Source organism: Malus sylvestris, chromosome 1 (assembly GCF_916048215.2).
Source record: "Malus sylvestris chromosome 1, drMalSylv7.2, whole genome shotgun sequence".
NCBI classification, from domain to species: domain Eukaryota; kingdom Viridiplantae; phylum Streptophyta; class Magnoliopsida; order Rosales; family Rosaceae; genus Malus; species Malus sylvestris.
In genome coordinates, this window is record NC_062260.1 from 22,365,927 (window position 1) to 22,382,058 (window position 16,132).

A 16,132-nucleotide genomic window follows, 5' to 3' on the forward strand; every position below is an offset into this window, starting at 1 on the left:
TTTTTCTTTGCTGTCACCCTTTCACTATCTAAAGAGCTTCACTGAATGAGTTTCTTTCATCTCTGTAAAGATGTCAATTAGAAATGAATTTTAAAAATCATGATAAAATCATAATCTAAAAATTGAAGTTCTTGTATATTGATACGACCAACATTTACAACATGCATAAAAAAATTGAAATTCTTGAATACATAAATCATAATCTAAACTCACGACTATGACGATTCTGTGTGTCAAGTACCAACTCCAATCCTCATTATCCGCCCCGGACGGAGTTTTGATCTGAGGTTGCCCTACCCAATCTCTGCTACTCCAATCTACAACACAATCAAAAGAATTCTATCAATCTCTCTCAGTACACTTGCACCGAGTCTGTCCGATCCATTGCATCGTCAAATGATGGTTTTAGACAATCTGGTTTGTTCGTTTACCCCTCCAGAAAATTAGTAAGATACAATCTGGTATCATGTCCCAATGCTTCAACTATGCAAGAGGCGTTTTTCGCCAATAAAGAGTCTATAACTTGCATGAGGCCCCTCAGATGTGTCTCGTAAATTGACGCGCCAGCCCATGGCATTTCCGATTGCTTGAAGTTCATCCATGACAGAAATTGAGTCACGGATGTATGCACGACCACCAGGTCTTAGCATCCGGTCCATCTCAAGCATGATTGTGGAGATATCACATCTGTTATAAATGTATGAATCAAATCAGGCTTTACAGAAAGAACAAAAAAGGTGTAAAACCGCCACTTTACCCCCAATGCATCTCACTCCCACCCCCAAGAACAAACATCAAATTAATGGAATGAAAACTTTAAATCAAACAATCAAGCATCATCATGGTGTTAAAACTCAACCTCAAGCCAATGGAACAAAAAGAAAGAATGTATGTAGGATGATCCCGACAAACCAAATGTAATTCTGCATTTCATTTCTTTTCCGGTCATGATTAACTATTACTGAACAAGAGAGAGCCTTTCCATTTTCCCAACCTTTATATTAACAACTTATCAGAAGTTAAATCCAACACTGTTCTAGAGTACTTTGTTTCAAATTAATCATAACTACTAATATTTTGAATATTGGTTCTCGGTAAAATGTAACTCCCCTAATTAAGCAAATATTCTTGTGCGGTACCATCTAAAGCACACAAGGACAAGATAGTGATGGGAAATATATAAAAATCATTAAATAATGAAAATTTTCAGATTGGAGGGTAAGAGAAAGAAGAGAAGGGGAGAGATCACCTTTTTTTCTCAATAGAGAAAAGGCTGGCTGCATGCAATAAATCGTATGTCCGTGGGTATGTATCAAATGGTTCACACCTGATACATATAATGCTAATGAATAACTTTTAAACCAACTGAACTTATTATAAGCAGAAAACAAAGAAAAACAGTTGGTAATGTACCAGTCATGCATTACTCCAATGAGTCCACGGTCATATATAACAGGTAATGTGTTGGGGCCGCTAACAGGAACCACATTCATAACCCAGCAATTTAAATCATGTTCAATTAGTGCAGCTGCAAATCTGCCCACCAATTAAGAGACCAGAAGCAATGAGAAAAATTTAGCAAAAAAATAGAAACGGAAGACCAGGAGAGCACAAGATAAATACATTACCCTCCAAAGCCAGCTCTCATGTCCATTACGTTTCTTAATCTAAACTTCTTCCATTTTAAACCACGAACATAACCTCCAACTAACTCATGGCAATATCTGGATTCTGCTTTAAATAGCTCCTTTCTGGATATAAAGGCATCAATTTGTATGCTCTGAAGCCTATCAGGGGGAGTTTGCAAACGGTCCGGCCATGCTGTGACATTTGTTCCATAACCATTTTCAGGAAGTCTTGTGATGCATGCCTTCAGATCAACATACCTGACTCATCATACAATAAATACCGTAACCTTATAGAACAAGAGGCAAGTCCTCTACGTGCACATGAAAGCTCTTTTGAAATAAAACAATACAATTATCCGCAGAAATAAACTTAAACTATGAAACTAGACCTCAAAGAAATGGTATTTCATTCAGAACTAAAAACAAAATATAAAAGGGAGTCCAACATTTTCAAAGAGTTCTTTACAGGTTTATTCCAAATTTATCTCCAATTAAAAGTATGTATGGCTTTAATGCAAAGGAAGGTGGTAGGAGGGAAAACAGTTGGTATGCATTTAATTAATATCTGAGTTTGATGAACAACCTATCTTACTTCAGAAAATTATCAAACATTGTTAAGAGAGGAATCACGGACATACCAAACTTTGTCTGGGTCATCACTTGGATCACATAATGGAGGTTTGGTTCCTTCATCCCGATTCAGATAGCAGCTGTTGTTAACTGGCTTTTTCCATATTGCAACATAGCCCTGCTTTGACACCAATTCCCAGCAAAGCCGCGTGGTGAGGTTAAGCATCTCTGGAAAAGGAAAAAAAGAAAAAAGATTTTATTTTTCCCAGGCCCAGACATGATTGCTAAACCAACATAGAGGATATACTCTTGTCGGGTCATGGACCAAAAATTAGGTTGCTTCTATTAAACCAGTGATGTTATCAAACAAGAAGTTAGTACACAAGGTTTAATTGTTTCCCAGGTCCAGATATGATTACTAAACCCTTGTGCCCACTTCTCTTCTTGATCCTTCCACATTCTTGAAACTGGGGACAGAGTCATATATTATGCCTAAAGGACAGCTAGACTGGAAATTTTCGTGTGCACCAAACAGCATTGTTTAACGAAGATGGTGCTTTGCTGCAGTGGCGGAAAGCAATCGTGTGCACCAAACAGCGTTGTTGTTGTTGTTGTTGTTGTACAGTCAAACAGAAATGATAGGTTATAGTTTTTTGTGGGATAGAGAATTGATTAAGTGGAGGCACAAAATGTTGTTTTGCTCTCGATTCATCTGGGTCAGGAAATGCTAATACAAAAACTGCAGAACTTTCAAACACTAACCAGCAAGCAATACACTAAAGTTTCACCAAACAAATCTTTCGCAGTAATACCTTGCCACTGCTCCTCTAGAACTTCTTCGTGCTTATAAACTGGCTGTGCTGCCCAAGCGAAGTATCCTCCTGCCCTGAGCATCCTATTAACCTCAAGCAACAATATGCCATCTTCAAAACAAAGAAGTGAACGAGGTAAAGAACACACAATCAGAAGATATCCCCCTACCTAAGTGACCATCATGTAACTAAGGCAGTTCACTGGAAAATAAAAAGTTAAATATAAGTTTTGCATACCATCACGAGTCCAGTTAATCCTACATCGTGAGCAATGTATCAGGTCAAATGCCTGACTTGGGTACAATAAACGGTGAGTTGCAAATGCTGCTACCATTGCAGGCACACCGCGCTCAAGAGCAAATTGAATCTGGTTCTCATGGACGTCTTTAGGTGCAACTGACATAGTAAGGACATCTCGCGACAGCAGATACGCACCAAAACTCGCAACACCACATCCGACATCCAAAACAACTCGGACATGCTGACCGAAGGTGATGTCTGGGACCGCCTGCACGATTTATACTATGATCATCAGAAAAAACAAGATATAACAGTAATCGAAAGCTCAAATTACACATTTCCCAATCACGTCGAAATTAAACAGTATTAACCTTAGAAATATCAGTCAAGTAACCATCTGCTCCATGTATAAACTGTGTACCACCTCCCGGAAACTTAAACTTGTTCTTCTGTCTGATAATCCAATTCTGACCCCCTTTATCTTCCACTAATTTTGTATGAGGTACGTTGAAGAACCAAACCTGCAATGAAGTGACATTTTCATTAACAAAGTTCGAAAAGATTAATGCTTTAATCTCCAAAACAAACACATACATAATAAAAACTTTAAAATCTCCGAAATTACCTCATCCCGGCTTTTAGGCCATGGAATTGGGCTCTTGTAGCTCTTGGGCGCCGGAACCAAGCAATTCAAACCCCGACCAGCCTCCGGGCAATGCCGCTCAAACCGCTCGCCTTTCGCCGTGGATTTCAGCCTCTTAACCACCTCCACATTATCCAAACAAGGTATGTACTCGCTCATACTCTTCGGGCAGAGCTCGAACCTCTCCACACTCACCCGACCCGACCCGCTCCCCTCACTCTCCGCCACAGTCCCGTTCTGGCCGCCCCAATTCTCCACCACCTCATCGGGATCGAAATCCCCGACCTCGAACTCGTCAGACATGGTGCCGTTCTCGTCGACGATCCCGAACCTCTGGACCACATCGGGCGGCGGCGGAGACGGAAGCAACGGGGGTGGAGCTAGGGTTTCGTTTATGAGGGCGGAGAGATTGAAAGGCTTGTCTAGGTTGGGCGAGACGGAGACGGCGGAGGGTGCTCGGCTCGTGGTGGTGGTGAAGAAGAGTAGCTGCTGGGACCCATCGGACCAGTGCTTCCCGAAGTAGAAGAAGGTGACTGCCATCATCACAATTCCGCAAACTTTCAGGATCAACGGGATTCGCAGCCAATCGCCATTGCCCAAAATTGTCATGATTTAATTTTTGGGATAATTAGTTTAATTCGATTGGGCGGAATCGGAAGCGAAGAACGCCGTCGAAGCGAAACGAGACGCTGCGTTTTGGTGGGTTGAGGAATCGGAATTGGGGTGGTCTGAGAGTGAGAGTAGCGAGGATCTGAAGGTTGAGTGTCGGTGCGGTGTGGCCGAGGAAGAAGACGGACACTGTTTGACTGCTTGCTATTGTCACCGTCACCGACGGAGGTGTAAAATTATTTTGTGGAGGGAGTGTGAGATGGTGACACGTGTGCATTTGGAAGGAGGAAAAAAAGGATTTGGATCCTCTCCTAAGCTAATGGAGGGAATCATCCTGACCAGTTATCATGGGCCGTTTGATTTTTATCCAACGGCTACAAACAGGGGATCCTTTTAAAGTTATAATAATTATAGCCGTTGGATTTTTATCCAACTGCTCATGATAACTGGTCAGGAGGATCCTCTCCATTAGCTCAGGAGAGGATCCAAATCCAGAAAAAAATCCAAACAAACTGTAAAAACAGATTAGTTTTGCACTTTTTATGTTAATCATCTTCCTAATGTTAAATAAGCAAGGTGATGAACGCTAGGGCTGGCATTTTAAACCCGATCTGACCCAACCCGACCCATTAAAACTAATATTTAGGTAAGTGCTTAACGGATTGGGTTGTTAACGGGTCATTTTGGGTCAACCAGCGAAACTCGTTAGCACCCGTTAAGAAGGACTTTTGTGTAATTTCATAGTTGGAATAGAAAACCTAGCTCTCTCTGTTCTTTCACGTTCGAAACCGACTGAGTGGTTGCCATTCTCTCCCTCATCTTCATCCTCAAAGTTGGCTGTCGTTCACTAAGTTCTGCCACCCTCTCTTCGATATGTTCTGATTCCCTTTCACCTTTTCTTTCATGGTGCTTTATGTGTGTGATTGTGCTTTTGTTCTCTTCCTTCGCAAGTTAAATAGAGAGAGATCTTCCCACTTCTTCATCCCATCACACACTCGATTCATACACACACAGATACATACGTTATTCTTCTATCATGGGTTTGATGGCGATTGAGGAGGAGAAGCAGGCGGCGGCCAAGCCCTTCGACGAATTGGGTTCTGATTATTCTGCAACCTATAGTTTCTTTTGCCTTTTGCCTTTTATGGGTCCTTTGTTGTTCACAAAATCAAGAATTGGTGGAGATAGATAGGGAATTTAAGAGAGAGATGCTCTTCTTGTTACTGATAAATTAGAAAGTGAATGATTGATTTTAATGCCATGGCTTTTCAGTTAATTGTATTTAAATGTATATGCGAAGGAGTTTTCTCACTTTAGATCATTGTGAACCCAACTCGTGATTAAACAGTAGTCCTACAAGTCTACCGTCTTGATTAATAAAGATAGGAACAGAGGAGGAGTAGTTGCTTTACATGTTTATCCAAATGATATAGTTCTTTGATCACCTTGTAGAAATTTTGTACTTATAATCTCATTTCACCTTGTAGGTTTATATATATGAATAAAACCAAGTTTGTAGGTAATTAATGTTGAATTCATATTACTTCTTTCATTCATGTATCTAAAAAAGGCCTAGATTTAATTGAAAAGGTGCAAAAGAAACCGTAGGCTGCAGAAGTGTTAGTGCTATATTTCTGTGAAGTCAATCATTAATTCACTCTAGCATGAGAGGTGTTCGTGCACGGGTCTTCCTGACTTTTTAACCCATTTTCTCATACTTATTGTTATTTATCGTCGATGTTCGTGAGTGCATCAAATATACAAAGTGTTCAAAAGGGAGAAAAAATAAGTGTTTTGCTTGCGTTGCACAAGTAGGGCTGGCAGGTAGTAAAAGTGGGTTGAGACAAGATGTGCCTACTAGATGGAATTCAACATATACAATGTTGGATAGTGCTATTTTCTATCATCGTGCTTTTCTCAATTTGACACTTGTTGATTCTAATTTTAGTTCATGTCCTTCATTGGAAGAGTGGGATAAAATATAGAAGATTTCCAATTTCCTGGGGTATTTTTATGAAGTTACTTGCTTATTTTCCAGAACAAATTACCTTACATCAAATTTGTTTTTCCCAAAAGTGTTCAAAGTCCATTATTGTATTCAAGATGCCATGAAAGATTGTGATGATTTCATGAGACGGATGGGGAATTATATGAATTTGAAGTTTGAAAAATATTGGTCAGAGTATAGTTTGATCCTTGCCGTTGAAGTGATTCTTGATCCTCGCTATAAATTGGAATTTGTAGAGTGGGGTTATAACAAGCTTTATGGTAAGGATTCCAGAGAGTTGAAGGATGTTAGTGGCACATTGTTTTCACTCTATGGTCGTTACATAGACAAGTTCTCTCATCTTCTTGTATCCAACCCAGTCAATCAAACTCCTACTCAAATAAAAGTTGGAGACAAACTTTTTGAGGTAGTATTTATATTTGTTATTCCTGTTTTTATACTTTTTATATGCATCTTTATATTGTTCGTTGACGTCATTGTTTCTATTTTGTTTTTATATGTAGGAATTTGATAATATTTACCTAGATGGGTCAACTTCAAATGAAAAAACTAAATTACATCTATATCTTGAAGAAAATAGACTTGATAGAAAACAAGAGTTGGATATTCTTTCATGGTGGAAACTGGAGCAATTTCGTTATCCCGTACTTTCTCGTATGGCTTCTGATGTGTTAACAATTCCCATCTCAACTGTTGCCTCAGAATCAGCATTTAGTATTAATGGTAGGGTGCTTGATCAATATCGAAGTTCTTTGTTGCATGAAACCGTTCAAGCCTTGCTATGTACTAGAGACTGGCTTTTTGGCAAAGGAGGTAAATTTTATATTACTTTGTATTTTTTTTCTTACATAATAGATTATAATCGTTTTCCTTTTTTAACTTTTATGTTTAGCTTCAGAGAAAGAGGGAGCTGACTTGGAAGAACTCATTGAATAAATTTTTGACATGAGCCTTAACGAAAACTCAAGACAATGCTCCAATAGTATTAGTCTTGATTAAGCATGGTATGTATTTTCACTTGTTCTTTTAAAGATATTTTATGTGATGTTTAATAATTAGGATGGATTGTGCAAGAGTAATGTCTGATTTTGTATACTTGCTCATTGCTCTTGATTTTTTGGGTGTGTTGTGGATTTTTGGGTCTTCGATATGCAAATTCTTTCTTGAAGTAGCGATATAATTGGGTGGTACATCTTGGTGATGTTGAATACGGCATTGCCCCTTGACGTATAACTATGCTTCACATTTTGTAAAACCCTTATGGAGTTCTATTAATTAGTTGATTTGGAAGATTGTAGTATGATATATATATATATATATATATAAAATACATCTTGGTGATGTATATACCTCAATTATGAGACCCAAAGTCACAAATCTTAAGGTCACAATTTGCATTGAGAAGTAGGTTACTCGGTTTCAGGTCGCGGTGCAAAACATTTGCAGAGTGTATGTACTTCAATCCCCGCAGATATATATATATATAATGTTTGTAATTTTGGGTAAAAGATGTGTAATTTGTATTGGAATGTAAAATGTTAAAGAAAAAACAAAAAAAAATTGTTAACGGGTGACTTATTAGGCTTAACGGGTTGGGTTTGGGTCATTCGTTAGCTTAACGGGTTCGGTTCGGGTGACCTGTTAAATTAACGGATCGGGTTGAACCCAACCCAAACCCAATAAACCCGTCCCGTTTACAGGTCTAATGAACGCCACCTTCACTTAAGGACGGTGAGAAAAAAAAAATCCCAAATAAATAAACAAATTTAAGATTTTGAGCAAATAAATAATCATCTAAATATCCATCACGTTGAATAAATGTTAAGGGGACTATCTAAAAGTATGACCCACGTTAGACTATTTGCCACCTTATGTTTTTGGCATAATGTTATATAATGTTGGCATGATAATCATTAAACTATGAGATGATAGAGAGTTCATAGAATGTTTCACTTTGAGATAGTTCCCTTGATATTCCTCATGTTTCGAATGCAATGTACTTAATTTTTAATTTTGTGTGTGTTGTTCCAACTCTTGACATCCAGTCCTTTGAAACTGATCCACTTCCATTTCTACTTTACGTAAGTGGGTTTAGACTTTTTCCAACTAGTCTAGGGCCCTCTTGGGTAGCCGTTAGATTTGACGACAATCTGCTAGTTATATCGCGAATCTTTTAGATAAACCTTTTAAATAATTAGAAGGCCTAGTATTTTGTGATGTGTGATTTGTTCGAGTTCAAATAACATGCATATGAAATGAAATTTTGATTCTTTATTCGTAAATCAAAGCTCAAAAAGATGGTTGTTCATAAAGTCTCTTTCGTCGAATTCACCTCTCCCACGCCCAATCCTAGACTAGAACAGGAACGAATCTTTCAATTGCACACATGTTGGTTCGTAGCATTATTTGTGTCCATGATACACGTGATTAGTGAAGATAATTGGCGCTAATTTCGTGTAATTATGTTGCTAATTAACCAAATTAATACACACTACTTTCAATCTATCTTCTTCAAGTCTATTCCGACACGTCAACCGAACCGAAAGATCTATAAATTCGAATCGAGCCCCAACCCATTTGGCCCGTCAGATGGTAAAACGACCCGCCTAACCCCAGAAACGACGCCACCAACTTCCCCCTTAGTCTTCTCGAATCTTCGTCTCTTCCGGCGTCGCATCGTTTCTCCTCCCAATTCGCCCCCCAAAACCCAAAATTAGGGTTTACCTTACCCAATTCTTCCTCCCAATTCGCCCAATTTACATGCTATGCCAAGGCCGCGCCATGTCCGATCGGACTTGTAGGGTTTCAGCTCGGACCGGGCTGTCCGATGCCGCCGATTCGCAAACATTATAGAGGAGCGAAATCGGGTGAATCCATGGGGAATTCGAAGCCTGGGTCCGACCAAGAGTCGTGCTCGAAATCGATCAGCGAGACCGTGAACGGGTCGCACCGGTTCACGATAAAGGGGTATTCGTTGGCCAAAGGTATGGGCGCTGGGAAGTACCTGATGAGCGATACGTTCGCAGTGGGCGGATACGATTGGGCAATTTACTTTTACCCCGACGGTAAAAACCCGGAGGATAGCAACGCCTACGTCTCGGTTTTCATTGCTTTGGTTAGTGAGGGTACGGATGTGAGGGCTTTGTTCGAGCTGACGTTGGTGGACCAGACGGATAGTGGGAAGGACAAGGTACACAGTCACTTTGATCGCGCGCTCGAGGGCGGACCGTACACGCTGAAGTACAGAGGCAGTATGTGGTATGTGTTTTAATGGGTTAATTGGCGGGTTTTTGTGCCGTAAAGTTTTGATTTTTATGATAAAATTGAGTGCATTCCTGTTGAATTGTGGGTTAGGGATAGGTTTTAATGTGTTTTATATGAAAGAATGGTAATTTAGCAGCTTGGTGATCAATTGGGTAATTTGGATTTGAAGGTGACTGGTATGGGTGTTGAATTGGGGAATGTAAAGATGAATATTGTGTTTTTTCAGTGGGTCTGTATGTGATTACGCTAGATAAGCATGCTTCTTGTTATATTGGGGGCTTTTCGCTTAAGTGGTAGAGAGCTCTGCAGCATAGGTGTCCAGTCCTTAGGCTTGCTTTGAATAAATGAGAGAGTTAAAAATTAAAATGCATAAAACTGTAGGAAAAAACTTCAATGGATACTAATTTTGTTAGGTATATCATTGTTTAGACTGATGTATGAATTTGTATGTTCATCCAAATCTTAAAATGAATCATTCTACTTCGGTTTTCTTTTCACATTGTTATTAGTAAAACTTTGAATTGTACATTTATTTAATAAATCACTTGGAAAATCAACACATCTAAAGAACACAGGCTGATTTAGATTGGGATTTTTTTTCTCCGTAGAAAATGTAAAACAGAACCAGAGATTGAATTCAGGGGTCTGATTGAGACCCGAGACACACCACTTTAGAAATGTTATTTATAGATAAATTATTTTGTTCGATGATTATTATTCAGATTAAACATTATATTTTGGAAAAACCTAACATTTCATTATCTGTGTCTACACTATTGTTTAACAGAAGACTACTTGTCAACTGTTTTTGCAAAGTTCTAATTTGAGAAGTTCATCATTTATCGTTTATCAGACTGTCTATAGATTCCTTGCAGTTTCTGTAACCTATTTTCCAATTTTGGTTCAGCTTACTAATTTGCGAATATTGGGAGTTTATGTTCAGGTAGGAACCCTCTGCAAGTTTCTGTAATTAGATTTACTCTTGTCATTTCAGGGGTTACAAGAAATTCTTCAGAAGATCACTCCTAGAAACTTCTGAGTTCCTTAAGGATGATTGCCTTGTATTGAACTGCACTGTTGGAGTTGTAAGAACTCGCCTTGAGCAACCAAAACAATTTACAATCACTGTTCCATCGTCAGACATGGGACGAGACCTGAAGGACTTTCTAGATTCTGAAGCTGGTTGTGACATAGTTTTTCAGGTTGGTGATGAACAGTTTAAGGCTCACAAGTTGATACTTGCTGCTAGGTCTCGTGTATTTAGAGCGCAGTTTTATGGACTTGTCGGGGATTGTAACGTACATAAAGTAGTTGTGGAGGATGTTGAGCCCTTCATCTTTAAGGTAATGCTTCATGATCTTGTTGCTTCCACTTGTTACCATCTGAAACTAATAGAAAACGATTCTAGTGCATGATGTGCGTTAACATTTGTGCACTTCTATGTCTCTCCATAATTGACATTCACCTTTTACTCTGTTATTAGTAGTCAAAAGTTTCTTCTTGAATTCAGTTATCAAATGAACAAATAAGAAATCTTGGGATGATGAAAAAGCGTGGCAGATGCTAGTTTTATTTTGTAGATTGGTAGCTATCAAGACCAAGTAATAATGATAATAATTACAAGTTCTCATATAATGTATAGAGTTGTTAAATTCACGTAAATATAAACACTTATTTATAGGTTAAAAAGATTTATCTGGGAAAGTGATCTATGTTTCTTTCATGTTCCCTTTAGCACTTAAACTACAGTGCATGTCGGGGTCTGCTTTTTTGGCGGTATAATTATTACAGGAAGCCCCTAATATGAATTAGGAGTCATCTTAAGGTTTGAGTTTACTACTGTTGATGTTCGAGCGACGACAGACATAATCAAATGTGATAAATCAAAAGGAGATGACGGCTTGTCTGTATTCAGATTCAACAAGTAATTAAGGGTACATGTGGAAGTTGATTGCTTAGAACTGAGCTCTAATAAGTGAAAATTTGAGCCAGTTTGAGCTTGTTTCAGTAACGTGTAACTGTGAATATTACACCGGTCCATTTGTCTTTGTTTCATTAGTTGAGATTTAGACTAGAAGTTCGATTCCAATATTCACAATGATTCCTGGCAGATGATGCTTTTTTACCGTAGTGGCGGAAAGCAATGATGCCTATTCACCTTGGTGCGGGTTTGATCCTACCGATCCCCATCCCCGTACTAACAATTTAACCCACTAATGCAATCATGTGTAAAAAGAAAAAAAAAAAAAACGACCTTTCCTGATAAGTTTTATCCGTATGGTTTTATTTATGTATGCTCTTATTTTGAACACGTTTAATGAATTTAATAGAGATCTTGTCCTTTTTTTATTTCCAGGCAATGCTTCTCTTTATTTACACAGACAAATTTCCTGATATACATGAAGTTATGGGCTCATCACCTTTGTGCACATTCACTGTCATGGTGCAGCATCTGTTGGCAGCTGCAGACCTGTATAATCTAGATCGACTGAAATTGTTGTGTGAATCAAAGTTGTGTAAAGAAATCACTACTGAAACAGTGGCGACTACACTTGCTCTTGCCGAACAGCATCAATGTCGACAGCTCAAGGATGTCTGTCTTAAATTTGCGGCAAATCCGTCAAACTTGGGAGGTGGGTGTTACCCATAGATTCTGATGCTGCAAGGTTTCAGGTTATATCAGTTTTGAATTTTCTGTTTCTTAGTAGTCTCAAGTATCCTTGATGCAGTACCATGCATGCCTGCCTCATCATACATGTTGCAGATGTCCTTATCATTCTCTATGGTTTCAGGATGTCAATAAGGATGTTCCCTTAAAATTTATGATAATTCCATTTGGGACGGTGGGACCTCTGGTCAGCCTTTCCGTCTGGGTCCTCTGGTCAGCCTATGGTGACAACTTGATATCTGGCTGATCGAGGGGCAGCATTCTGAGAATGGTATAGTAGGATTTCTATTTTGGCTGATTGTATATAGGTTCTTCCCCTATACGTTCTTTCTCCATTAAGTTAAAGAAAGGAAAGAATTACAAGGAATTTCACTGTTTCTCTCTCTAATGGTAGAAGAGTGATTCAAAGAGTTGGACCTGCATGAGATTGTCACAATTTGCCATAATTTAGACCCTGGAAACTGGTTTTTAAGTTTAAACCAGAAGTGCTGTTCATCGGTCTTAACAAGGCACAGACCTTTCTCCCCACCCACCTTTTACCATATTCATTTATATAAATATCGAATACAGTTATTTTGTTCTTAGTTTTTAGGAATTAAACGATGAATTCCATATCGGTTGGTTAATGATTGAATGACCATTTTGAATTATCTGAAACATGAGTTCCCATAATGCCATTAGTGTATTGATTCAAGTTTAACCGTAGTTCCTTATCCTCATGAGGTTGAATGGCATGGTGTTCTGCTGAAAAGATTGATTGACATTATCTACCTGTGAACATATCCTAATTTTCACGCGTTCTTTCTCAAAGCTTGTATTTTGCACATCCGTCCGGCTGCAACAATTACTCTCATCCTTTCATAGAGGAATTATTTTTTATTTGCTTTGCATGCAACTGTTTTCATTTCGTAGTTTATGTTGTAAAACTGAATGTTGGACTCATGAATCCTCGTGTGTTTTGCAGCCGTAATGCAATCAGATGGGTACAAGCATCTCGAAGAGAGCTGCCCATCAATGTTGGTAGAGCTGCTGGAGACATTTGCATCGGTGGATGACAATTCTAGTCTTCTGTCAAGCCGGAAGAGGAGTGGTAGCAGCATATACGGGCTAGATTTGCCAGCAGATGGGGGTGGGACCGTAGCAGAATCAGCAAATCCCAATGGCAGGCGCGTGAGGCGACGGTATTAGTGTATGTAGTTTCCTTTAGGTGCCACAAGCCTGAGAGGAGTGGTAGTCATGAATGGCGATCGTGTATTTGTCACTTATCGCCTCTCATTGTGTTAGGCACTCCTTGTATAAAGGTTAATTGTAATTTCTTATCAGAATATCAGGTCCTGTGGCCGGCACTGTTGTTGGATGTGAAACTGAAATTTGTATGGTTACGTTGTGCGTTATGTAGGATTTGTAGGTAGACTCTCCTTTTCAATGGAATGTGAAATTTATTAGAGAAAAGCATAGTGTCTGAGTGTCGAAATTTACTTATTCAGTTTTTGCTTATAATTTGTTGAAGTAATGAACAACTCCGCGATCCTTTAGTGATACGGAGATTGCTGCCCCGCGGTTGATGATCTTCGGTTGTTTTTTAAGGAGAACATTTTTGAGATGAACGGTTAAAATTCTGTGATGTTGCGCACACGGTTTTGATACCAACAATGATGAAAATGTATGCGCTCTTCTAAAGTTCTTGTTTGACACTGACACGGTAATGACTTCAACAAATTGAGTTCATTTGGGGTACATTCTTACTGTTCACCATTATGCTTGTGTTTGATTGCTCTGAAAAATCGCTCTTGTGAGAAAAACCTTAAACAAGACGAGCCATGCATGCCCACCATTTTTTCTACGAATCTTAATTGAATATTGTAGCGAAAAGCAAATTCGTTATCTGTTCTTAGAGTAAGAAGCATGGTAGAAAAAAAAAATTACATTAAATATGTAGTAGATACTGCAGGAAGCAAGCTAGCTATTTGAACTTTTTGTCTTGAAGAGAACTTGAAGCATCCTGGACGGTAGTATCGGGCCAGAGAAAGGCACCCATTGCAGACTTTCGCTTGTGAGCCAAGTCACCCTGCATGGGCAACCCATATTCGGCAAGAAGGTGGTCGAGCTTCCACTCAGGCATGTCCTGGTAGTCCTTTCTGGTGTATCTCGGGTAGTGAAGGGGCATCTTGAAGAAGCTCACGCTGCTGCTTGTTTTTCCGCTTTCCATCTGATCTTTTCTCTCGTACGAGCTAATTGATATGCTCGAACGAGATTTTCTTGTGTGTTTAGTTGGTGTTTATTAGCTTAGTTTATAGAGTTTATGAGAGTTAATCCTCGAGGCAGGCTCCATAGGCATGATTAGGGTTCACAAGAATTGGTTGGCATACCTTCTCACAGCATGATATTTACGTGCATGTGTGCATCTGCATGTCGAGAGAGAGACTCTGAACGCTAACAGCATGACACTACCCCAATGAATTAGCTTGCTAGAAATTTTCAGAAGGCTAAACCAAGCATTGGCGACAAGGTGCACATACAACATGCCTCTACACACACTTTATGTTATTACAGGTCGGTTCTTTTTTTGGTTATGCTGGATGGATTCAAACCTCGGATCTCTCCTAAATTTCGTTGACTTTATAAATGAACACTTCATATTAGTATTGAGTAAGTTTATAAGGATCGATTATACATGGTAAGTTAGGAAGGATTGGTCAAGATTCAATACAACACTACATTTTCTTCGTTTTCCGTTGATTTAGCCCTTGATTTAATCGGGCATGTAGCACAATTTTGCTCGACGTGACCGTCTTGGCATGGCCCTTCGCTTCCCCTTTCAGTGTAAAATTGTGTTCATGACCTTTCCTAATTGTAGTCACACTGAAATGGAACCAAGAAAACTAACCACTCTGATGCATCATATAGCTTTTTTGTCATCCTTCACTTCATCCTGGGACAACATATAGCTTTTTTATCAAAGAAGTAAACAGACAGTGAAATCTTTGAAACTTAATTGTTTGTGTTGCAACTTCATAATTATTGGAACTTGGTTATCATCTAAAGGATTGCTTTGTTTTGACTACTGGTGTATGTGAATTATGGTAATGAAAAAACTAGCTTTTAAACTGACGGAGCTAATTGCCTAGAGCCTGGAGTTGCCAACTAATAGGTTTGCAAGCCACTTTCAAGAGCATACATATGAACACAATTTTGCTCGATGCAACCGTCTTGGCATGGCCCGTGCTCTCAGAATTTTGACACGATCAAGCTAATTGACTCACGAACGTCCTCCAAAACAAAAGGTTCACCAAAACAAAACGAAATGATTCACCAAAACAAAAACCCTAACAACCTGAGGAGGACATACCTACAGGCCCTAGCAACGGCATTTGGCCCCTACCATGGAGCTTCACCAACACAATTTCAACTTCCAAGTGACCCCATAAAATGATTTCAATCCAAAACTAAATTAGAGGATGTGAATCTGCAACCTGTACGTGTTGCCAAATGGTGCCTGTAAACCAAACAGTACGAGTCCGTACGACTATGTGTTTCGATAAGAGTCTCTAATTCTGCAGGGCCGCTGCAGGGGATCAGATGAACCTCCATCGTAGCCACACGATCAGGTATTGCATGATTAAGTGAGAGGCATATAATTGGAGGGCCCGGATTTGGTGCATAAGGGGTAGCATGTCGTATGGTACATGA

General features: G+C 39.2%; 3 protein-coding genes across 8 annotated transcripts; 2 read left to right on the plus strand and 1 right to left on the minus strand.

Moving 5' to 3' along the window:
- Positions 1-116: 116 nt before the first annotated feature.
- Positions 117-4,784, minus strand: LOC126621873 (probable methyltransferase PMT11). 2 transcript variants are annotated; one of them, XM_050290497.1, is made up of 10 exons: positions 3,876-4,784; positions 3,622-3,771; positions 3,248-3,518; positions 3,011-3,121; positions 2,267-2,426; positions 1,629-1,886; positions 1,414-1,536; positions 1,250-1,327; positions 432-687; positions 117-317 (listed from the first exon to the last, which is right to left on the minus strand). In XM_050290497.1, exons 1-9 carry the CDS (start codon positions 4,500-4,502, stop codon positions 480-482), a joined length of 1,986 nt encoding a protein of 661 aa, XP_050146454.1. In that variant the 5' UTR covers positions 4,503-4,784; the 3' UTR covers positions 117-317; positions 432-479. The 2 variants fall into 2 exon arrangements, with proteins under 2 accessions (XP_050146454.1, XP_050146448.1); XM_050290491.1 differs by having other exon boundaries at positions 117-687; positions 3,876-4,783.
- Positions 4,785-5,278: 494 nt separating this feature from the next.
- LOC126629617 (zinc finger BED domain-containing protein DAYSLEEPER-like) lies at positions 5,279-7,508 on the plus strand. Its single transcript, XM_050299699.1, has 3 exons — positions 5,279-6,916; positions 7,014-7,323; positions 7,403-7,508. The coding sequence occupies exons 1-3, from the start codon at positions 6,611-6,613 to the stop codon at positions 7,444-7,446; spliced, it is 660 nt and encodes a 219-aa protein (XP_050155656.1). The 5' UTR covers positions 5,279-6,610; the 3' UTR covers positions 7,447-7,508.
- Positions 7,509-9,071: 1,563 nt separating this feature from the next.
- LOC126623266 (BTB/POZ and MATH domain-containing protein 3-like) lies at positions 9,072-13,894 on the plus strand. 5 transcript variants are annotated; one of them, XM_050292116.1, is made up of 4 exons: positions 9,072-9,768; positions 10,769-11,117; positions 12,224-12,407; positions 13,407-13,894. In XM_050292116.1, the coding sequence occupies exons 1-4, from the start codon at positions 9,338-9,340 to the stop codon at positions 13,628-13,630; spliced, it is 1,188 nt and encodes a 395-aa protein (XP_050148073.1). In that variant the 5' UTR covers positions 9,072-9,337; the 3' UTR covers positions 13,631-13,894. The 5 variants fall into 5 exon arrangements, with proteins under 5 accessions (XP_050148073.1, XP_050148086.1, XP_050148079.1 ...); XM_050292129.1 differs by having other exon boundaries at positions 12,131-12,447; positions 13,407-13,541; XM_050292122.1 differs by lacking the exon at positions 13,407-13,894 and adding an exon at positions 12,567-12,713 and having other exon boundaries at positions 12,131-12,447.
- Positions 13,895-16,132: the final 2,238 nt, after the last annotated feature.

Excerpts from the sequence above, each read along its gene's own strand:
- LOC126621873 (XM_050290497.1), bottom strand. The coding sequence starts at position 4,502 with ATGACAATTTTGGGCAATGGCGATTGGCTGCGAATCCCGTTGATCCTG. Across the intron at positions 3,519-3,621 it reads ACTTGACTGATATTTCTAAG|GCGGTCCCAGACATCACCTT; the intron begins GTTAATACTGTT and ends TAAATCGTGCAG. Across the intron at positions 3,122-3,247 it reads GATTAACTGGACTCGTGATG|ATGGCATATTGTTGCTTGAG; the intron begins GTATGCAAAACT and ends TTTGTTTTGAAG.
- LOC126629617 (XM_050299699.1), top strand. The coding sequence starts at position 6,611 with ATGAAAGATTGTGATGATTTCATGAGACGGATGGGGAATTATATGAAT. Across the intron at positions 6,917-7,013 it reads TTGGAGACAAACTTTTTGAG|GAATTTGATAATATTTACCT; the intron begins GTAGTATTTATA and ends TTTTATATGTAG. Across the intron at positions 7,324-7,402 it reads CTGGCTTTTTGGCAAAGGAG|CTTCAGAGAAAGAGGGAGCT; the intron begins GTAAATTTTATA and ends TTTTATGTTTAG.
- LOC126623266 (XM_050292109.1), top strand. The coding sequence starts at position 9,338 with ATGCCGCCGATTCGCAAACATTATAGAGGAGCGAAATCGGGTGAATCC. Across the intron at positions 9,769-10,768 it reads AAGTACAGAGGCAGTATGTG|GGGTTACAAGAAATTCTTCA; the intron begins GTATGTGTTTTA and ends TTGTCATTTCAG. Across the intron at positions 11,118-12,130 it reads TTGAGCCCTTCATCTTTAAG|GCAATGCTTCTCTTTATTTA; the intron begins GTAATGCTTCAT and ends TTTTATTTCCAG.